Raw genomic sequence first — 23,375 nt, forward strand, 5'->3', positions numbered from 1 at the left:
TCCCTGTCCCTGTCCCACCCCCAGAGGCAGGCAGCCCGCCTGTCCCTGTCCCTGTCCCACCCCCAGAGGCAGGCAGCCCGCCTGTCCCTCCCCGACCCCCAGAGGCAGCCTGCCTGTCCCTCTTTCTCCCACCACACCACCTGCACGGTCGACAATAACCAAAAACATAGCATTAGTTCCACCACCACTGATAACATGCAGCTGTACCCACCTCTCTACTCATTCGCTGTTGCTAAAACTTCCCAATATAGGGGAAACTGAACTAATTGTTTTTGGTCCCCATTCCAAACTCTCACCTACTGACTTTTTCTTTTAGTAATAATCTTTTTTAACCTTGTCTTTAAAGGAAACTATAGCCTGCAAGAAAGAACTATTTTGAAAACAGCGATTTAACCCTCTTGTGGCGCAGTAGTAGCGTCTCTACCTCTGGATCAGGAAGCCCGGTTCAAGTCCCACCTGCGCCAGAAGTGCGTAGGAACATCTTTAAACAGGGTGGTTAGAAAAATAGAGATAACAAGGTGTAGAGCTGGATGAACACAGCAGGCCAAGCAGCATCATAGGAGCAGGAAGGCTGACGTTTCGGGCCTAGACCCTTGTTATCTCAGATTTTCCAGCATCTGCAGATCCCACTATCTCTGGTTAGAAAAATAGGTTTACCAGGCTTGCTGCATAATGTCATAGCAAGGAATCGATACGTGTTGTAAACTCCATCTAGTCGTCATGGGTTCCTGTATGAGATGATGAGTTTACAAAATTGAATGGTCAGCAATTAACAGAGCAGGTTGGAACTGCAAGCAAGTTTCAGATCCAGGGCTACGTCCTGTTGTTTGCCCCAGAAAAAGCCAGACGTTCTCTCCTGAATAAAACCAGTTACCTTTCCTGCAGTACTTGTGATGAGCTGTGACTTCTGAATTGGTAAATAAGTCTTTTTCCCAAGCCTTTCAACCAGTCTGTGATACTTACAAATCAATGTAAGCTTTCAGATAGACATCTAACAAGGAACTAGCCGATGAATTAACATCTCACCATCGGAACCGAGAAGCAACGACCATTGAACTGACTTCCCGGTCTTTTTTATACCACAGCAAATAATCTATCTTTCTACATATATAATTTTAAGGGGATTAGAGTATTAATTAGTTGTTACATTCCAATTGTCTTTGACTTATAGATAGTCTGATTACTTGAAATCTTGTCCGAGTATTCTATCAACCTTGAGAGAGTCTGGCGTTTTTGATTTGTTTCTGATTTCCAGCATCTGCAGTTTTTTTTAAAAACCAACCTTGGTCTGAAAAACACGTAAATTGGGCTGAGTATCAAGAGAAGAAATGTTTAGTGGGTTATACTTATGACCCAGTGAGGTTACCTATGTTTCAGACCTCATGATGCCAAGACGAATTTGACATTTTCATCTCCGGTAACACATTGTCCCTATCTCAAAGTCATCTGCCATTGGAACCCTCATTCAAGCCTTTAACTCTTAAGCTTCCTTATGTCTCTACACTTTGGATGGCATCCATTATGTGCAGCTACCCATATTATGAACTCATAGCCAGTCCCATTCACCTGCATTTAGTCATTGTCATAGATGTACAGCACAGAAATAAACCCTTCAGTCCAACTCATCCACGCTGACCAGATATCTCTAAATTAATCTAGTCCCATTTGGCCCATATCTCTCTAAACCCATCCTATTCATATACCCATCCAGATGCCTTTTACATGTTGTACTTGTACCAGCCTCCACCACTTCCACTGGCAGTTCATTCAATAGGCACACCACCTTCTCCATGGAAAAGTTTACTTGTTGATAAATGTTGACATCCAATCAAGCATCCTAGTTTTCAAATTCCTCTCCATCTCCAAGCGCTACAACTCATCAGGGTCATACATTGTAAATCAAACCCCACCATCCCCCAAGTCCTACCAAATGTTAAAACTCTGTCCCAAGGTACTCAGCCCAATATACCCAACTATCAGACCAAGGTTGATAGAAGGCACAGACAAACGTCAATACCCTTAGATCCTTGAGGGGGTAGTTACAAGTTTAATTACTACATCTGTGCTGTCTTGCTTTGTCCTGTACAGGCCTCAGACCCTTAACTACCGTCCCAACACCTCTCCAGCTTCAAGGCACTCGTGAAAACCTGGCTGTGACAAAGCATAAAGAGGAAGCTGAACGATTGCAAAGCGAAAACGATACGATCAAGCTCAACTTGGCAAATCTTTGTAAAGAAGTTTAAAGCGTGAAGCCACTGAAGCACAACAGAGTAACCTTCCAGAAGGCATTAGGTAAAACATTAAGTTTTGCGATTTTATTGGGTCAAGAAAAATAAAATTTATATTTAGAAACAGCGTCAAAGTCAGGTTAGAAAACTCCTTACAGAATTTTCAATAGGAATAGTGTGGAATGTGTTGGGGTTGATGTAGTTGAAAATGGTTGCTGATATATAATGGAACAGGGCTAGAGGGAATTGAAGATGGGGATCTGATTGTGAATAATGGTGACTCAGTAAAGCTTAACAGGGATATACAAGGTCAAAGCACAGTGCTTCGTAGCAAGTTAGTGGAATTATCAATCAACTCTAGGAAGGCAGGGTTGAGACAAAACTCTTTATCTTGGACAATGAATTTACCATTTAATTGGCACCCTGACTTTAATGAGAAATGATGTTTTGTGGACATAAATCATTTATTGATATTGCAATCACCCATTTTACATGAAGATGTAAAATAAGTCTTATACAGTTAAAAGTAGGGCCTTTGGTAGTGTTGCAGAGCAGAGAGACCAAGGGGTTCACGTACATAATTCTTTGAAGTTTGCATCCCATATAGATAGGGTGTTTAAGAAAATGTTTATCATGCTTGTCTTCATTGCTCAGACCTTTGAGTAAAGGAGTTGGGACATTATGTTTGGGTTGAACAGGATATTGGTGAGGCCTCTTCTGGGGTACTGTGTCCAGTTCTGGTTTCCCCGTTATAGGAAGGGTTCAGAAGAGATTTATCAGAATTTTGCTAGGAATGGAGGGTTCGAGTTATGAGAGGCTGGGACTTTTTCACCAGAGCACAGAACGTTGAGAGGTGACATCATTGAGGTTTATAAAATAATAAAAAGGTATACATAAGGTGAGTGGCAGGTGCCTTTTCCCTAGGATGTGGAATTTCAAGACTAAAAGGGCATATTTTCTAAGTGAGAGGAGAAAGAGTTGAAAAAGACATGAGGGGCAGTTATTTTACAGAGACTGGTTCTTGTGTAGAATGAACTTTCAGAAAACTGGTGACAGTTACAACATTAAAAAGACATTTGGATAAATACATGAATATGTTTGGAGGGAATATGAGCAAAGCACAGGCAAGGTGGGTCTGAGTTTGGGTTCATGGTCAGCATGGACTGGCTAGTCTGTTTCTGAGCTGTATGTCTCTAGGACTATGTTTTAGTCTTCTACCCCAATATCTCTTGCATGGCTCTTCAAATTGTTTCCTCATGCTCCTGTACCATGTTCGTACAAGTTAAACGTGTTGTCATTAACTAGTTAATATTGTAACGTTGGCACAGGGTTACATATTGCCCAGAAACAAATTCACTCTTATTTTTGAACGGTGATATGGGATTTATAGAGAAAGACACAACTGCACTTGTGATGCTGCAGCACATCCCCAACGATGCACTGAAGTGTCAGCCTAAATTTTTGTTGAGTGGGAACTGAACCCACAACCTTGATTCACAATGGGGTTGTTACTAAAGAGTGGTAAAAGTTTGGAAGCCTGTCCCACAGAAAGCAAACTCATACTTGAGGCCAAAATGGAGCAAAAGCACGTAAATAAATGTGATAACAAGGTGTAGAGCTGGATGAACACAGCAGGCCAGGCAGCATCAAAGGAGCAGGAAAGCTGACGTTTCGGGTCTGGGCCCTTCTTCAGACTCCAGCATCGGCAGTTCGTACTCTCTTTAAATAAATGGGAGTTTTCGGACAGATCAACAATGAACTCAGTAGTTGAACAGCCTCAAGCACCTGAATGATCTGCTTTCAAAGCAAAGGAAAATGGTGTAAAAATCAATCCAAGTAAAACTGACTTGCATCACGTTTCAGCACGAGGACATTCAAATCCATTACAGCCAAAATAACTGTTTTGAAATGTGGTCAATGTTGAAACATAACTGAATGGAGTGAATCAGGTGGAAAGTCAAAGACACACCATGGCAATGGAGAAAAACTGATCTGTTGCATTTTAGTTTTATTTAAATATGCAAAACATACAAAGTTTAGTGATAACTATGTACAAAACCAAGTTAAAACTCAAACAGCACTCATGTGAAGTACAGCACAGCAGGTGAAGCACTACCTAAAATAAAGCAGATATAACATCAGATTAGTAAGTAGACAAGATCCAAATAAACGTACCTATCTAAACATCTTTCCAAAGGTCCAAATGGCATCTACAAATCAAAATGGCTGCCACTTGTAAAACCATTTTATAACCTGCTGCCAGGACATTTTATATCCAATACACACTCCTATATGACAGGATAGCAAGTACTATCGTGTGACAACCATGCTTTCAAAATTGTGAAAGCTCACAAGCCAGAAGATAAACCAATATTCCACTACTTTGCAGGCATCTCATGTTTCTGGCATAATCACATCTTCAATGTCTCTTATTTATCCCTCAACCAGATAGGAGTTGCCAAGTTTTACAAATGGTACAATGATGCCAATGTGAAAACTTTGCATTTTATTTTTCTCACCATCAAGATCAGGACCAATGAATAACGTGAAAACTTATTTGCTGCCTTGATAGCACAAATCAAAGATGGTTATGTAAAGATTTAGATCTATTCTTATTGTGTTCTGCATGGTTTATCTCCACAGTCACTGTTCAGATTGCAAAGGTCTAGGAATATACAGGATGCTGTCCTCACCAGCTGAAAGCCGGGGACATGCTTTCTCTCCAACGTTGTGGAACGGGACTGTGTGTCACAGACAGAATGTCTACACTCCCATATGCCACATGGACAGAGCCAGACAAGAGCAACCTTGCTGGATGACCACGTTGGGTTTTCAATTTCTGAAGTCATGCAAGAGAAAAAGAAAATCACCTTCACCACAGTGCATTTAATTTCAGCATTCCTGGTTTACAGCCTCTACCTCATTCGGGATGGATAAAATACAGTCCTCACTGCAGAACAAGCACAGTTCATCAAATAATTACAATGAACCTTGATCACTTATCACAGAACGATATAATCTTATCTTCACAACAGTCCAGACCAAACATCTCTAATATGTTCCAATTCACAATTAACTGTACCCTGCATGGTTTATCTCCTCAGTCACCTTACACACTGAGAAGGTCTAGGAATATACAGGATGCTGTCCTCACCAGCCCGAAAACCGGGGACACATATGCTCTCCAACGTTATGGAATCGGACTGTACGTCATAGACCCCAGAGGCCTACGCTCCCATGCGCCACATGGACAGAGCTAGACGAGAGCAACCTCGCCAGATGCCCACATTGGATATATAACGGAAACACAAGCCCACTGTTGAACTTTATTTATAAAAATGGTAATTGTTAACTGGAAAAATCAACAGATTTTTATTGTGCAATAGAGCTAATGTACAAGGAATATTCACATAAATGCTTACCTCTATCATTTCACATCCAACTTTTCCCAAAATGATCCCCATGAACTTGTCAACTCAAAATCACTCAGCTGTTCTTGATATCCCCCAGCTGTCTTCAACAAATGTTGCTCCTGCAATAGAAAAAGTTCAGTGTTAAATTTGGAACTCTTCCACAAGCACCCAACCCAAGCACAGTTGTCAAAAGGAGGTCAAATTACCTCCAAAGTGATAACAATGCTCGCCTCAGTAATCAGTGAGCTTGAGTTCAGGATGAGAATCAACAGCCCGCTAATTTCTAACTGAAGTGACCTGGGCACCATCAGCTTGAAAGTATTTCTGAACTATCGGGAAATAGATTTTTATGCAGAGATTCCATAAACAGGAATCTTATCCTCAGAATAGCAACTATTAAGCAGTAACTTATCAGGTGGTTTTTCAGGATTTTCAAAGAAATCAACATGGTAAATTCAGAACTTCTTTCTGCTAATATATTCAGGAGAAACAGCATTAAAATCAGTCAGGAGTTGGTCATGTCAGGAAAAGCAGCTTCACACAAGACAGTTGAATTGTGGAACTTTCCCCTCAAAGTAGCAGGTGCCAGCTCAATTAAATAATTTCACATCAGATCTATAGAATGGCCTACTTATTTTTATTTGCTGCCCCATAAAGCTCCAATTTAATAATTACCCAGCCTTCCCCATTTACTGTTGCATTTTCATGACAAATGTGAGCTAATAGAGCATTAAATCACACCTGGCATCTCTCATTACAGTCAATGGATTGCTGCTTTCAAAGTTCAGTGATACACAAAGCCTCATGTCATCATTACAGGATTAGAGCGAACAACATCTCTGTGCACTAGGCTTCATTCTTAAATCCTGTTGCGGTGTCAGGAGTGATAGAAGTAAATGAAAACACTCATTCAAATATGTAGACTACCAAATTGCCCAGTGGGCATACTGTCCAATACTAGTTCTAAATTGGTACTGCAAATAGATCTCCAAAGATGGAAATCAACTTCAGTTAACTATTGATAGAATTTGTATACTAAACAAATCAAGATTCCCTAACCTGTCTGCATATCTGAAGTTCAGTATTTCCTGTCAAAATACCCGCTGCATCTTCTCCAAGTCCTTAACATCTTTCCCAAATTTTGGCAGTCAAAATTGCACATAGTAATGAGAACTGTATTCATTCCAAAGAATCTGACTGATGCACATGTCCAGTTTTTAAAACTTTCTGAAGCAACAGGATCATGCTTCTAACGTAAGCTTGTAGCCTGCATGGTTTATCTCCACAGTCACTGTTCAGACTGCAAAGGTCTAGGAATATACAGGACGCTGTCCTCACCAGCTGAAAGCCGGGGACATGCTTGCTCTCCAACGTCGTGGAACGGGACTGTGTGTCACAGACAGAATGTCTACACTCCCATATGCCACATGGACAGAGCCACCTTGCTGGATGACCACGTTGGGTTTTCAATTTCTGAAATCAGGCAAGATAAAAATTCACCTTCATCACAGTGCATTCAGTTTCAGCATTCCTGGTTTTCACCACCTTCCTCATTCAGGATGGATAAATGCAGTCTTGCTGCAAAACAAGCACAATTCAATGATTACAGAGTGAATTTCAATCACAGATCACAGCAGGATAATATGCTGCCCTTACAATAGTCCAGACCCAAAATCTAACATTCTTTTTCATGATTAACTGTACCCTGCATGGTTTATCTCCTCAGTCACATTACACACTGAGAAGGTCTAGGAATATACAGGGTGCTGTCCTCGCCAGCCCGAAAGCCGGGGACACATGCTCTCCAACGTCATGGAACGGGACTGTACATCATAGACCCAAAAGTCTACGCTCCCATACGCCACACGGACAGAGCTAGACGAGAGCAACCTCGCCAGATGCCCACGTTGAGTTTTTGTCTCCTTGAAAAACATGGGACAAAAAAAGGATTTCTCTCTCCCAAACAGTATCTGGTTCCAACCTCTTCTTCATTTTGGATAGCTAGAAGACAGACATTTCAACTAAATCAGACAGAATCTCAATCACAACATTACAGGACTATCATCCTGTCCACAAATCAATCTAGTCCAAAATCTACCAGAATTTCATGATTAACTGTAGCCTGCATGGTTTATCTTCCCAGTTATCATACACTGAGATGGTCTAGGATTAGACATAATGCTGGCCTTGCCAGCTGAAACGGTGAGGGCACACTTGCTTACCAACGTTATGGGAACAAGACTATACATCATTGATCCATAGGCCTATGCTCCCATTGGCCACACAGAGACCAAGAGCAACCTGGCAGGATGCCCACATCAGAGCATCTCACCAAAATGTTATGGCCATAAAAAAACAGCAGTAACTTTATAATTGAATATTCAGTATCAGATGTAAGTGTTCTTTTAGCCAATTCAAATAAACTTTTCTCAAAGCATAAAGAACCTCTAGATGGCCAACATTTCCATGGGCATACCTAATCCCAGGGACATGCATATATTGACCAAAAATTATCTCGCAAACAGACAATACATGCAACTTAGTCTGAAAGTAAACATCAGCATTTTATGACTATTAACTATCCATTAGGAACATCGACTGAACCAGGGAGACTCCATGCACAAATACATTCTTGTATACAAAACTGGGAGGGGCAAGAGTTAAGACAGTGCGGATCAAATGAACAAAACCCTACCTAGTCAAGATCATTCATAAGACCAATCAACACTCACAATGCTCATGAAGAATCGCAATACCAGAAGTTTCATCCGCAGATAGGTTGTCACCAGTTTTTCAGTTTATAAACCAACAAATTCTGACCAGGTTAAGTCCCAATCCATTAATTTGAGAATTTAAAAACCCTAGACTGGCATTCAGGAACTGTATTTTAGATGCTGATTCCTTGGCCATGTTTCAAAGAGGAAAAGAACTACCCCTGGCACCTTGAGCATGTTTTAGAACTCAATCAACATTACCCTCATATTAGTAGCCTATGCTATGCATACTGGATGCATTTGCCACACTGTTGGCCGCTGCATCAGCTGTCATGTAGCATGAAGAACTGTAATAGACCATTGACGCAGAAGCAGGGCATTTGTCCTTTTAACAGTTGAGGGGACAGAAAAACTTAAGATGATAAATATGAAATTTACCTCATTTTGGGTGTACTGGTTAATGTCATGAATGGATGCCAGGATCCAGCAGGTACAACTTCCAGAAGATCCCAGTGCACTGTGTAAAATAACACAAATATGAATTTGTTAACACACTAAAGCAAGCTGTGTGCCTATCTGCCAAAGTTTACTTGTTTCCAAACTGAAGTCGTCTCCCACCCCACTGCCAGACATACAGTAAACCTGACCATCTTGTACAAAACCAGGCGAATGGCCATCCTAATTCTATGTTAAGATATATCGAAACAGATCCAAGCCTGCAAAACTGGCTGGTGAACATAAACTAGCAGTAAGCCTACAACTGGTAAAAGCCACTCTGCGAAGTAAAATAATAGATCTGTTTTGCTTTTACAGGAACGGGTACCATTGGTAGAACGTGGCTGTGCTCAAAGGCCCATTCATTCCTAGCACGTGGTCTCTCCATCCACGTGATTCCCGTCCATCCGGGGTCCTCCACCGCCCGGCCTTCACCTAACCGCCACAAACCGTTACCGAGATCCCGGTTGCCGGCACAGGCGCGCGAAATTAAACACGGCCTCCCTCTCCCATCTTCATGGATGAGCCAGAGCAGCACTCGGCCGCCACTCAGCCACTGCCGGCCACGCCTGGGCCCTGACCCTCACAGACACCTACCTTAGGCATCGTTTCCACGGGGCGAAAAGGCAGAGCATCGTCCGTCTCGCCTTTTTATACGCACGGCTAACCAACGAGTTTTCCAAGTATCGGAGAGCGATCTGCTTCTAAACATCCGGCCTCGCCCACTGCAGCGCCACTGCCTGGCCTGGAGTACCATTGAGTCAGGAAAAGTTACTTTTTTTTGGAAGGCTGCAGTTGGCAAAGTTTCGGGATCGGAAATTGTTTCCAATTCCGTGGATTCACATAACAACTTTTACACATTAAAATGCTGCAACATACATCACAGGAGCGTTATCAAATACCATTTGACATTTGCCAGATCAGGAAATTTTAGGACAGATGCCAAAAAAAAACTGGGTCAGAAGTTAGGTTACAAAAAATATTGTGTTGGTGAAGAGAGGTAGAATGGGAAAAAAGATTATGTAAAGAATTCGAGATAGTAGGAACTGTAGATGCTGGAGAATCCGAGAAAACAAGGTGCAGGGCTGGATGAACACAGCAGGCCAAGCAGCATCATAGGAGCAGAAAGGCTGACGTTTTGGGCCTAGACCCTTCATCAGAAAAGGGGGAGGGGAAGGGGGTTTTGAAATAAATAGGGAGAGAGTGGGAGGCGGATAGAAGAGGGATAGAGGAGAGGAAACAAACAGGTCGAAGAGGCGGGGATGGAGCCAGTAAAGGTGAGTGTAGGTAGGGAGTTAGGAAGTTTTTACGTTTCGGTCTAGGGCCTCAGTAACAGAGGGGTCAGCCACCACTAGAAGAGAATAGGCCTACATAGGGCTGAATTGCTTGCATCTTTGCTATTTAACTCATCAGTCGCAACTGGTGTTCATTCTCCACCAGAGCTTCCTTTCATATTTCCTCATTTGAATTTATCAGCATAACCACCAATCCCCTGTATCCATATATGTTGGTCTAACCATTCCTTAAATGCACTTCATGTATTTACTCCAGTCACTAGTGGAAGAACTTATAACATGGCGGAGAAAGTCTTTGGATGTAATACCCAAAGTCTTCCCAATGTCACAGAATATTTCATGAAGTGGAATTATCAGCACTGCTGTCTCTCACTGATCAGAGGCTGGCAGTGAAAAGATCAATAAAGGTCATTTTCTACTTCCATTGCCATTCTAACACGTGGAGAACCCAACAGGTTAAACCTCCCGGTAGGTTCCTAATCTGTTGGGTGAAGCCTTCATTTCTAGTTTGCACCGTGACTCACTAAGGTACCAGCCCAGTGACAACTGCAATTCCCACAGCTGCATCCAGAGGTTACATCCCTCCAATCACTGGCCTTGACACATTAAAATAAAACCCTGCCTTTGGTGGGAAGCTCATCAGGGAGCTGCTCTTTCCTCTTTCCTACAGCCTCGACAGTAGCCATGTGTATTAGCAGTGCTGCCAAGCTGCTCTGATTGGGCTGTCAGGCCCATTAGGATGGTGGCTTCTTAATTGGCTGCCACAGGTAAAACTGCCCCCAGGGTCCTGACAGCCACCAGGGACCTCCTGAACTCATGTGAAATTCTGGTCAAGGTCTTTACAACTGAACTAATAAACAATCTGATAATCCAAAACAAAACATATCTGTGCAACTCTTTTTGGTTATACGTAATTGCAAATGAAAGTGTAACAAGTTATATTGCATTCTAGCTCTCAGTTGGCCAGTAACCCAAACTGTACATGTGAGGGTAGTTCCAGCAATCTCTGAAACACATTGTGCAATTGGGATATTGACATGTAAAGAATCACGGACGTAAATTCATATCTCATTCATCTTAAGGATAGAATATTGGGGCAGGGGTTGCTAACCCTTCAGGAATGGCCTGGAGTCTCAGAAAACTAAAGGCTAAGCCACAGCCTCCATTGTGCACTTCCTAGGAGAAAAATCATAGTCCCCCCAAAAAATAAAATCCAATTACTTTGGATATTCCTGTTCAGTTATAATGATATTGCAGTTGGTGACAATCACTGATGGTTAAACGTATCCTACTAGATAATAGTGTCTTCTTGCTTTCCTGTTCCTGGGGGGAGTGGTGGACAGTGGAGTTGGTCATTTTGGTCAACCAACAGTGACAGATGTGGTAGGGCTGTTGGAAGCAGATAGTGAATGTAATGACCTTTCAAAGAATAAGACAACCTCTATTTGGGCAACAAGGCGCAGAACTGAGTTTGGCTGAGCAGGGAGAGCACATTGCTCACGCTGAAAACCACCAGCAGTATAAACAAACCTTCTTTTGAACTGTTGCAACCAGCAGTCTTCAGCCAAAGCATTAGTGTTTCTCTTTTACTTCATTGTTTTGGAGAACTAGACAGCTTTAGGATCAGAGTGACTACGTTAATGCTACTTAATATTTATAGTATAGAGAAACAAGTCAAACTTAAAATGATACATGGCTCAACTCAGCTTGTAATCTTTATCACACTAAATGCAAATCGGAGATAATAACATTGATTATCAGAAAGGAAACAACATCCATTGCTGTACATGAGAGATTTAATTTAACTATTCTACATAGACAAATCAGGGAGACCCTGCCAATAATGACACCACTGGACTCTAATCCAGGTTAATGATCTGGAGACATTCTTTCAAATAGCACCATGGCAGTTGATGGAACTAAATTCAATTAAAAAGTATTGGAATTGAAAGCTATTCTCAGTCATGGTGACCATGAAACAATCATTGATTGTGGTAAAAATGTACCTGGTTCATCAAGGTTCTTTGATCTGTCCTTTACCTGAATCCAGACCGATAATAATGCTGTTGCACGCCATGCTGAAGTTCATAGAGACAACGTCTACTGCTCTACCTTCATTAAACTTCTTTGTCGCCTCTTCAAAATAATCAAGTTGGTGAGACACGATTTCTGATGCACAAAGCCATCTATATTCATATAGACTATCCATATTCAGTCCTTGCCTTTCTAAATTCATCCTGTCCCTCAAAATCCCCTCCAACAATTTACCCACCACTGACGTCAAGCTCACCAGTCTATAGCTCCCTTGCTTTTCCTTACCACTTTTCTTAAATAATGGTATGGAGGGCGCTTGCTATGAAGAGAGGTTGAGTAGATTAGAATTATTTACATTAGAAAAATGGAGGTTGTGGGAGGACCTGATTGAGGTCTACAAAATCATGAGGGGTATAGACAGGGTGGATAGCAAGAAGCTTTTTTCCCCACAGAGTGGGAGACTCCATTACCAGGGGTCACGATTTCAAGGTGAGAGGGGAAAAGTTTAAGGGAAATATGTGTGGAAAGTTCTTTACACAGATGGTGGTGGGTGCCTGGAACACGTTGCCAGCGGAGATGGTAGAGGCAGGCATGATAGCGTCATTTAAGATGTATCTAGACAGATACATGAATGGGCAGGGAGCAGAGGGATACAGATCCTTGGAAAATAGGCGACAGGTTTAGATAGAGGATCTGGATCGGCGCAGGCTTGGAGGGCCGAAGGGCCTGTTCCTGTGCTGTAATTTTCTTTGTTCTTTGTTCTAATGGCACCACATTAGCTACCCTCCAGTCCTCCGGCACCTCACCAGTGGCTGTTAATGATACAAATATCTCAGCAAGAAGCCCAGCAATCTCTTCCCTAGCTTCCCACAAAGTTCGAGGATACACCTGATCATATCCCAAGGATATACCTACTGTTATGCATTTTAAGACCTCCAGCAGCTCCTCTTCTGTAATATGGACACTTTTCAAGATATCACTATTTATTTCTCCAAGTTCACCAGCTTCATGTCATTCTCCACAGTAAATACTGATGCAAAATATTCATTTAGTATCTCAACCATTTCCCATGGTTCCACACATAGTTGGCCTTGTTGATCTTTAAGGGGCCCTATTCTCTCCCTAGTTACTCTTTTGCCCTTAAATATATTTGTAGAATCTCTTTGGATTTTCCTTAACTCTTTTTGCCCTCCCAATTTCCCTCTTAAGTACACCCCTACTGCCCTCATACTCCACGAGGGATTCACTCAATTCAAGCTGTCTATACATGACATATGCCTCCATTATTCTTGTTATCCAGCCTTGCCCGTCAAGACTAACAGGAAAATACAGTCTCTGAACTCTCATTATCTCATTTTTGAAGACCTCTCACTTTCCAACCATCCCTTTACCGGCAAACAGCCTTCCCCACTCAACTTCTGAAAGTTCCTGCCTAATACCATCAAAACTGGCCTTCCTTCAATTTAGAACTCTGACTTTTAGATTAGGTCTAACCTTTTTCATCGCTACTGTAAAATTAATAGAATTATGATCACTTGCCCCACAGCACTCCCCCACTGACGCCTCAGTCACTTTCCCTGCCTTATTTCCCAAGAAGAGGTCAAGTTTTCTCCTTCCCTAGTTGGTACATTCACACATTGTTCAAGAAAATGTTCTTATTCATACTTAAATTCCTCTCCATCCAAGCCCTTCACACTATGGCAATCCCAGTCTATATTTGGAACGTTAAAATCCCCTATTATTCTTACAGATATCTGAGATATCCTTACATATTGTTTCTCAATTTCCCACTGACTTGGTGGGGGGGGGGGGGGGGGTCTATAGTAGAGTCCCAATAAGGTGCTCATCCCTTTCTTACTTCTCTGTCTCACCCAAATAATCTCCCTGAATGTATTCCCAGGAATATCTCAAGTACAATCATAATGCTATCCTTAACCAAAAACACTACTCTCCCTCCTTCTATCCTTCCTATAGCACTTCTACCCTGGAACATTAAGCTGCCAGTCCTGTCTATCCTTGAGCCACATCTCTGCAATAGCTATGATATGCCAGTCCCATGTTCCCATCATGCCCTGAGTCCATCTGCCTTATCTGTCAGGCCTCTTGAATTGAAATAAATGTAATTTATCAGTGTTACCTCATTCTCTACTGTGCTTTTGGCTGCCTTGACTATTTAACTTACTCCCCTTATCTATTGTACCGGCCTCAGACTGATCTATTTTCTCACTCTCATTTTGAGCTCCCCCCTGCCAAACCCCCTTACTAGTTTAAAGCCTCCCGCGTAGCACTAACAATCTACCAAGATATCGATCCCCTTCCGATTCAAGTACAACCGATCCTCCTTATACAGGTCACTTTTACCCCAGAAGATTCCAGTGGTCCAAAAATGGGAATCATTGTGCCTTACACCAGCTCCTTCACCGTGCACTCATTTGCCCTATCCTCCTATTCCTACTCACACTTGCACACATGGCATCAGGAGTAATTCAGATATGACAACCCTTGAGGATCTGCATTTTGTCCTGCTGCCTAATTTCCTATATTCTCTCTACAGAACATCATCCATTTCTGTCGCTGGTACCAACATGTACAATGACCTCCTGCTGGTCACTCTTCCCTTTCAGAATATTCTACACCCACTCCGATCATCCTTGACCCTGGCACCAGGGGGTCAACACACCATTCTGATGTCTTGCTGACAGCCGCAGAAAGGTCTGTTTGTGCCCGACTAGAGAGTTCCCAAACAAAATCGATCAGTTGAAACCTGATAAACCCCCTTTTTACTGTAGAGCCAGTCAGGGTACCAGAAACCTGGCTGTCAGTGTTACGTACCTCAGAAGTGATTACCCCCACAGCACCCAAAACAACATACTTGTTTGAGATGGCCTTGCTTGCACCCCATGAAAGAAGAAAATATACATTCAAGGCTCTCGCTTTCAAGACTATTAAATGCTCAGGCTATTAGTCCATTTGCTTGCTGATGGTTTAATGGACATGAAGCACAATTTTGCACTGCTATACAATTCTATAGATTTTCTGCGATATCCATTTAATCATTCTTGTGAATTGGAGGGAGGGGGGAAGGAGGAGATGGAGGGAGAAATCATCATCAATCCTTCTGCTAATTGACTTTTCTTCTGCACAATTTATTTATTACACATATCTATTTGAAATGGGTTATTTGTGCATAATAAATGTTGGACTGTGTCATGATCACAGAACTTTGTCACTAACAGAGAACTTTAGTTATCTTAAATTGGAACACCATTGTGTGGGATCGACTCGATTAAATCAGCTGGTCTTTTGCTTCCGATCATTTCTGAATGTTTTGAGTTTGATAACTGGCATTGAGTGAGCTGACCACAGTAAAAGTAGAAAGATTCCTGCACTTTGCAGGAACTAACTCAGTCAGATGTTCCATCTTTAATTATCATCCGATAATTCCTGCTGAAATTTGTACACATGTTGCCATTGCGTATCACAATAAAAAGTACTCTCTGACACTTAAGGTGACACAATAATCACAATCACAGTGTTTGTATGAGACAACTGGATAAGACATTTGTAGCCAAGTAAGAATAACAAAGGAGAGAAGGTTGGATGGGGAAAAAAAGTTACCCTATCCTCCTACATAATGTCCAATTTAATTGCTCTAATATTCATACTTGCATTTTCAAGCTGTCTGGAGGCAATGCTCTGGAATTGTCTCAAAAAGCTAAGTGTAGCATTTTTCTTTTTAAAAAACCAGGATCAAGAGTGTCTTGGAACCAGCCAAGGGCTGATTAGAGGGAATAATGTGGAATGAGAGCAAATTACACAGAATATAAAAACAGGTTGCAAAATATTTTAATATAAAAGGAAGAGAGTAGTTAAAATGAGTATTTCGTTGTCTTAAAAGCAGAGACAAGTAAAATTATTATGTGAAATGAAGAAACGGTGCAGACATTGAACAAATATTGTGTGTCCATCTTCACAAGATAATATACAAGTTGCATATCAGAAATAGAGGGAAAGCCAAATATGCTGCAGATGCTGTAAATCAGAAACAAGAACAAAAATTGCTGGAAAAGCTCAGCAGGTCTGGCAGCATCTGTGGAGAGAAATCACAGTTAACCTTTCCAGTTAAGTGACCTTTCCTAAAACAAAAAAAAAACCAATACTGAGGTAAGCAATCCTAATAAAGAAAAATACATACTTTTCATAAAACACTGCAGTCTAATAGAATCCTACAACTTATGAACTAATAATCATCACAAATAACTGACAGCAAAAGGTGTGATTGTAATTTTATTCTGGGTTTAAAAATGTCATGTCTTTGAAGGAAATGAATGAGCATGTTAAGACACCTCTCCCATAAACAAAAAATAATCACAGTAGACATGACACACTTTTTTGGTCTAAAAAGAAAGGCAGAGCTACAAAAATAACAAGTTGAATCCAACACATTGGTTGCACAATATACAATGCAATTAACATGCCCATTAAAATGGCATGTAAACCCTTTCTGACACAGGACAGCCAGCAACACACCTGTCAGTTATTGATGCATGTCTGCAACTTCAGATTAAAAAAACACCCTTTCTTTTTTTTCCCGTGGGCATTGATTCTCTTCAGCATGTTGATTCCATGAGTCCAAACTATTCTCGATAACTTAGCTCAGTTGCCATTCTTCACGCGCTGGCCAAATAGCAAGAATGAGAAGGTGACATTAGAGGATCTCAGGTCAGCCAATCGTGTACATGCACACATTGTCCAGTATAAATCACTGGATGTTATTCAGGGATTTGGGATCCTGGTTCATTTCTTTCTCTCCCTTGCACGGACAAGATGAGGACTGCTCCCTCAGCACAAATGAATAAAACCTGGAGAACTCTGCTGTGTAAGGTCTTAGGATTGGCTATGGTGCTCAGCCTGGGATATCTATCCAAGGCTATGTAAGAAAGGGGGCTTCACACAATAACAGAAATCAGCACCCAGTTAATAAACAGAGATCAAAAGGTTCTGTCTCTATCAAAATAAACCATAGAAATCCTCTTGTGTGGAAACAGGCTATTTGGCCCAATGGGTCTACACCGACCAAGCCTCCAAAGAGCATCCCACTCAGACCCATCCCCCTACCATATCCCGGTAACCCTGCATTTCCCATGGCTAACCCATCTAGCCTGCACATCTATCAACACTAGGGGCAATTTAGCATGGCCAATCTACCTAACCTGCACATCTTTGGACTCTGGGAGGAAACCAGAGCGCCCGGCAGAAACCCATGCAGATAAGGGGAGAATGTGCAAACTCCACACAGATAGACAGTTGCCCGAGGGTAGAATTGAACCTGGGTCCCTGGCAAGGTGAGGCAGCAGTGCTAACCACCAAACCATTGTGCTGCTTGTTTGGTCATTCTCACGTGAACAATGAGAGGTCACGTCACTGGTTGAGCAAGGTAAGATAAGCAAAAGTGTGTCATACCCATATCCCATGCACACATACCACCTACCATTTATTCACAATGCAGCAAAGACTGGCAGGACAACGTGGTGGCACAAAGACAAGGGGATGAAAGCGGAATAAAATTAAAGATACACTTTGGTCTACTGTTCTTGAACAGTTTTGACTGATTTGCAAAGGTTTTTTTCCTTTAAAGACTTTTCCTCAAGTTTCGAATTATACTGGTTAAATTTTAAAGAAAAGAAAAATCAAACCAAGAGTATAGCCTCAGTTCTGCGCCAGTCAATCAGATCTGTTCGAATTAGGAATTTGTAATTTTAGAAAGCAGAGGTGCTACATCTCAAAGGTGTGTGTAATGCAAAATGCTGTCGGTCACCCATTTCGCTGTGGACTCTCAGGTTTATATTTTTAAAAAGAACAAACGTACCATACCAGCTCTGATATAACAGCAACCCTTTGCTACTACTGCACTATCCAAGTTAAACATAGCAAAACCCCAGTTTAATCTAGGCTCATGTCAACAAAACAGGCTGTGACTGAGTCAGTAGGAATGCTGGTAGCTGAACTTTAGCACAACTAACACATCTTTAAATTGACTACAGGCACCCAGAAAGATCTTATCTTTCTTAAAATATATTAGGTTCAAGTGATATTCCTTGCTTATTTGAGGATTTGAAACAAAAATACTCTAGTAGATAATAAGACTTTTCAAAGAAAAACACAGGCTGTCAATGATATTCATCTACCTGAATATGTACACATTATCCTCACTGGTCCCACAGCAATTGATGGGATGCCACACAGATGGAAATAACTTAAATAACTCCCAAGAATTAATGATCGTAAAAGTATAGGATTAAGGGATTCTGATTGTTAGTTCAGACACTCATACTTCTGTGCTTCCTTGGTGTCCTCCCTTCAATCCATTGATACAATTGTTTGTACGCCAGAAATATCATTTAACTGAAAAACCTTCATTCTTGAAGATGTCATTCCACAGTTTGAGTTTAAAAAAGTCATTTTGGAGGTGCAATTCACGTGATGACTTTGGAAGAGATGGACGTTAGATTCAACCCAGTTTTCACATCAAGAAAGACCCAAACGTTTTCCATTCACAGCACCTGCGGCGGATTACACTTTGGCCAATCTATACACAGGCCTTGTCTATACCCGACAGTGCTGAAAATGATCTGCTTTGCAAGTCCTTTGAAGGACAGTGAGTAACTGCTCTGTATCAGAAGGCTTTTGTGCAAGTTCAATAATTTAAAAAGAAACTCAACCAATTTACAACCAAATAGGAATCTACTTTTTTTTTAATAAAAGAAAGCAGCACTGAATGAGAACAAAATACACCAATATTATAAGAGCAACAGTAACTGTTCAATTATTTACAACTCATGAAAATGTACATACAACTATACAGACTGCAAAAAAATTAATTTTTGTCTTTTGTTTAGAAAGAATAATTGCTAATGGAGGCTGGATTTTTAACAATCTCTTTTTAATCTGCCTTTTGGTTCAGACGCACTTTATAACTGAGCAACTGTGGGGGGGGGACAATAATAGTCAGTGGACCATCTAAAAGGTTGATCCCCTCAGACTTAAAAACAGCACCACTATGATGTGGATTCAATGGGTAAACTCTGAAGCTGAACTGGCATTGGGGAAAAAGGTACAAGGAAGACTATTTTAAAATACCCAACACTTTACAAAAAAATGTATTAATATACTTTTCTAAAATATTACATACATGTGCAATAAAAAAAAGGGGGGGAGGGGAAGTAGGGTTCTTAATCCCTGCCACATTGTACATGGTTTAAGCAAAAGCAAAATTCTAAATTAGATTCTTAGCAGTTTAGAATGCCCGAAAACTCCAGTGTGTAGTAGCACCCTTATTTTCTTGCCATTATTTTTTTCATTCACCCTCCTTTCTCCCTGTAGTCATTGATGCATGTAGGAGGGTATCTGAAATCTTCTGATACTACCAATCCCCCAACCCTTCCAAAATTTGGCTATTCTTCAAGTGCAAACCTAGCAAGAGCTTTGGCGGGCTCTTCAATGATCCAAGTCTGACCCTGTCCTACTTGTGCACTTCCCAGCAAGATTTAGCGGATAGTAATCAGGAGTGGGAATCCTGCCTGACTTTTCTCCTCTGCACAGAGGCACCAAAGATAATTACAGTGCCCAAGTTATCCCAACAGATATTGGTTAAGGGGGCACAGAACAAAGACCAAACCAGGGATCTGCCCAACCTGTATGGCTCAGTACAACACCAACTGCTGCAATAAATAAGAATCTGCTAGGGATCCCAATCAACCTCTCAAGGAAGCAGATTCTTTTGTGTATTATTGACCCTATCAAGCAAAAATGATGTGCGGCACAAACAAATGCCAAGGCTAACAACACGAAATGAGCCAAAACATTTATGCTTTCCACAGCTTACTTATTCTCTCCAGTTTCTCCTTACCTTAATGAACTGTTATGGACAGAAAACAGAAGAGAAGCAAGAATTGTAATGCATGACAACAGGTACGGTTTGATCAGTTTACACTGCAGTCTGACAACTTTGTTGCCTTTCTCTAATTGAGTCACTGCTCAATGCCAACATACCTAGCCTACCCATCACTTTAATGCTGTGGCAAATGTTTTGACTCTGTGCCGTTCCTATGTTAAAACCCAACTAAAATCTCACAGTTCCCACGGCATATAGTTCGGTTGGATAATACGAAGAATTCACCGGTAAAATGATGATTAAGAGTGTAATCAATTAAGGCAGTCCCACTGGTCTGTTTGCACACAAGAGCCTTGAAATAATGCTGACTGGAGACTGAGTATTACAAATAAAAACAGAGAAAGTGCCTCATTTGAGAAAAACAAACCCTTCAACCCAGTCAGCATATTCAACCATGAAGCACAATGAATTTACTGAGCTGTCCAAATAGATTAAGAACATAAAATACAAAAGTCTATTGCTTGATAATAAGGAAAAATGCCAGAGGGGAAAGAAACAGAATAAAAATTCTAACAAATCCTGATCTCCCCTACCTATTGTGTGTCGTGGACCACGAGAATGGGAAGAGATTCATTAAGAATTGCAAGGCAACTTGAAAAAATGTCTAGGAGATGGAACTTAAAACAAGTACGTATTTTGTACAGTTTGGTTGAGAAGGAAGTTATCCCAATTAGTGTTAAGTGTATTCTGATTTTTTTTTGTAAAAAGAAAAGTGTCAAACAATACTTTTATTCAATATTTAAACAGGAAGACAAATGTACACATATTGACTTAATCTAAATCAATGTTTTATACAGTAGTTGAGGGTGGTGCATTTGCCACACAGGCACCGATTTGTAGTCCAGTACAAATCAATGCCTGACTGTACAAAAAGATACTTTTCTCCTCCCAAAGAACTGTGCACCTTTTGGATGGAAAGTTAAGGCTCCAGGTACAACATTACTTTCCTTTCAACAGAGCCCTGCTACTATGAAAACAGTACTTTTTCATTCAGAGATAGATGAGAGATGGACTCTTATGTGGCATTGTTCACATTAAAAAAAAACACACCGAGTATGTAAAGTTTTTCATCTGTTGCAGTTGTTCCAGGATCACATTTTGCCACTGGGGAAACTAGCAGCTAAATGGTATGGAACTGATGATGGACACAGAGGTAATGCAGAAAAGGAGAGCTGGGACAGATACTCTCAGACCAAAAAAAAAATCACATTGACCAAGAGCAACCTTCAAACCAAGCAAAGCCATTGTAGTGCGTGCATTAAAAAAGAAAGATACAAAGGGTGAGATTAAGAAGAGGAAAGTCCAAACTTGGTCTGTATACACAGACACACGTTTTCAGTTCCAGTAAAAGCTTACAGAAAAATACAACCACTCCCAAGCACACAATTCCAGCAGCTCTCAAGTCTTTTTGGCACTGCGATTTGAAACCAGCCGCAGTATTGTATCAATCTGGAGGCGCAAAGACAGATATGATCAAGGGGAACCTCCATTTCATGGATTAGTTAATTGATGAAAGCATGATTTACATATGATACGGTTATCAAGTATTGATTTCTTTCCCCATGGCACCAGGTTCATCGAATGTGTATTGAATATATTGTACACAACTGTCAATACAACACGGCTTCATGTACAGTATTCAGGAGACAGCCTTCATCCCCGTACTGTGTAGCTAGATTTCCTTTTGCATTTGCACATGTTCTTATGGTCGATGAAACCTACAGAGAAAAGAAAAAGAATTAATACAGTATGGGGCCAATAATCTTGTTCAATAACAATCCCCCTTTCTTTCTCCTTCTATTCTTGACTCAGCCAGTAGTGCATAATTGGGAGTCAGGTTGAATGATTAAACCCTACTTGGAATTGCAGCATTTACACTAATGCTCAAGTGCAGTACTGAGGGAGTCCTGAACAGTTGAAGTTGCTGTCTTTTGGATGAAACATTAAACCACAGCTCCATTGGCAGTCAGGTAGCCGCAGGAGATTCCATGATTCAAAGAGAAAAAGGGAAGTTTTCCCTCTGTCATGATTAGCATTTATTCCTCATTAGAAACAAAAATTTGGTAATTTTTCTCGTTACTGATTGTGGGATCTGACTGTGGTTCAGAAGGGTGATTGCTTAGCCTTTAACAATGACTAAATTTGGTTTGATTCTGAAAAATTATGAGAATGCAAGAAGTCTTTTAAAGCACAAGCTCTTTCTCCTCCCTGTGACTGAAGAGTCAACTATAACACTCAGTCTGACACTGAACGACAGACAACCACAAAGGGACAGCTTCAATTGACTGGTCCGCAATGAATCAGTTTGTCATTCAAAGGAACTCTGATTAGCCCAATACCACCGGCTAAAAAGCAGAATACTCAATCGGAATTTAAGCTCATTGAGAACCAATGAGCTCCCTGTTAAAATGCCTACGTGTAGGGAATGTAGGATGATGCTGGAGTAGTATATAGTAATCTCATCGACAGATGCTCACGTAACAGATCATTGAAATGTAACCATCTCGTACAAACATAACTAAAAAACCTAACGTTAGCCTTTATAACTAGCAGGCTAGAAAATAACACGGAGTAAGTTTTGTTCCAGCCATACAAATTTCTGCCTAGGCAAATACAGGGTACTGTGAACAGAGTTCCACACACATCCCTTAGAAAAGGGATATCGACTTTAGAAGAATTATAGCCTAGTTCACCAGAATCTTATCAGAACACTGATTGGTGGAGAATGAGGAAAAATTACATCAACTAGGCTCAACCATGGATAGTGAAGGAATGACTTGATTGAGGATTTTAAGATAATTAAAAATATTGGCAAGGTGGACAGAATGGAACTTTACCACTGGTAAGTTTGAGATTCTGATGGTGAGGGGCTTGGGCAGGAATCAAGAGGGTGAGAATCAGGCAGGCCGGGAGAGGGGGTGGGGGGATGTGGGCGGTGGTGGTGGCACGGCACAAGGCAGGCAGTTGGGGGTAGGGCAGGGACACGACACTCCAGCAAACAGAGGCAGAGTCAGGCAGAGATGAGAATCACGGGCTAAGGAACAGAGCCTTAAATCAGAACTAGGCATGAGGGAGAGAAGTTGGGAATAACTTCTTCATGCACAGGCTTGTCAAAGTGTGGAATTGCCTCTAACAAACTGCAGTAGATACGGGATCAATTAGAAATTTTAAATTTGTGACTGACAGAATTTTCTGCCAGATAAGAGTATAAAGGACATGGAGTCAAGCCAGGAGAAAGCATT

At 41.2% G+C, this 23,375-nt stretch overlaps 2 protein-coding genes, 2 long non-coding RNA genes and 5 other non-coding genes across 13 annotated transcripts in view; 1 reads left to right on the plus strand and 8 right to left on the minus strand.

Annotated features, from left to right (window-relative positions):
- Positions 1-313, minus strand: part of rcc1 (regulator of chromosome condensation 1) — a 26,014-nt gene extending 25,701 nt beyond the window's left edge. The window contains exon 1 of the mRNA XM_020509868.2: positions 212-313. Within this exon, the coding sequence (XP_020365457.1) occupies positions 212-223 (12 nt within the window). The 5' untranslated portion in view covers positions 224-313. The remainder of the gene's footprint in view (positions 1-211) is intronic.
- Positions 314-368: 55 nt separating this feature from the next.
- Positions 369-5,657, plus strand: LOC125486294. The gene is made up of 3 exons (XR_007264978.1): positions 369-915; positions 2,089-2,292; positions 4,872-5,657. It is a non-coding gene; the product is annotated as an uncharacterized LOC125486294 (long non-coding RNA).
- On the minus strand, positions 4,220-9,505 carry LOC109910657. The gene is made up of 6 exons (XR_002257905.2): positions 9,448-9,505; positions 8,794-8,872; positions 7,142-7,219; positions 5,651-5,760; positions 5,099-5,178; positions 4,220-4,344 (listed from the first exon to the last, which is right to left on the minus strand). It is a non-coding gene; the product is annotated as an uncharacterized LOC109910657 (long non-coding RNA).
- Positions 4,842-5,056, minus strand: LOC125486313. Its single transcript, XR_007265001.1, has one exon. It is a non-coding gene; the product is annotated as a small nucleolar RNA SNORA73 family (small nucleolar RNA).
- Positions 5,303-5,520, minus strand: LOC125486315. The gene has a single exon (XR_007265003.1). It is a non-coding gene; the product is annotated as a small nucleolar RNA SNORA73 family (small nucleolar RNA).
- On the minus strand, positions 6,900-7,103 carry LOC125486316. The gene has a single exon (XR_007265004.1). It is a non-coding gene; the product is annotated as a small nucleolar RNA SNORA73 family (small nucleolar RNA).
- On the minus strand, positions 7,338-7,552 carry LOC125486314. The gene has a single exon (XR_007265002.1). It is a non-coding gene; the product is annotated as a small nucleolar RNA SNORA73 family (small nucleolar RNA).
- LOC125486317 lies at positions 7,755-7,963 on the minus strand. The gene has a single exon (XR_007265005.1). It is a non-coding gene; the product is annotated as a small nucleolar RNA SNORA73 family (small nucleolar RNA).
- A 9,411-nt stretch (positions 9,506-18,916) lies between the features above and the next one.
- Positions 18,917-23,375, minus strand: part of LOC109910658 (phosphatase and actin regulator 4) — a 131,641-nt gene continuing 127,182 nt past the window's right edge. For all 5 annotated transcript variants that reach the window (XM_048613206.1, XM_048613207.1, XM_048613205.1 and 2 more), the window contains one exon: positions 18,917-21,851. In XM_048613206.1, the coding sequence (XP_048469163.1) occupies positions 21,836-21,851 (16 nt within the window). In that variant the 3' untranslated portion in view covers positions 18,917-21,835. The remainder of the gene's footprint in view (positions 21,852-23,375) is intronic.

This window comes from Rhincodon typus, chromosome 27, assembly GCF_021869965.1.
Source record: "Rhincodon typus isolate 14 chromosome 27, sRhiTyp1.1, whole genome shotgun sequence".
Lineage (NCBI taxonomy): Eukaryota > Metazoa > Chordata > Chondrichthyes > Orectolobiformes > Rhincodontidae > Rhincodon > Rhincodon typus.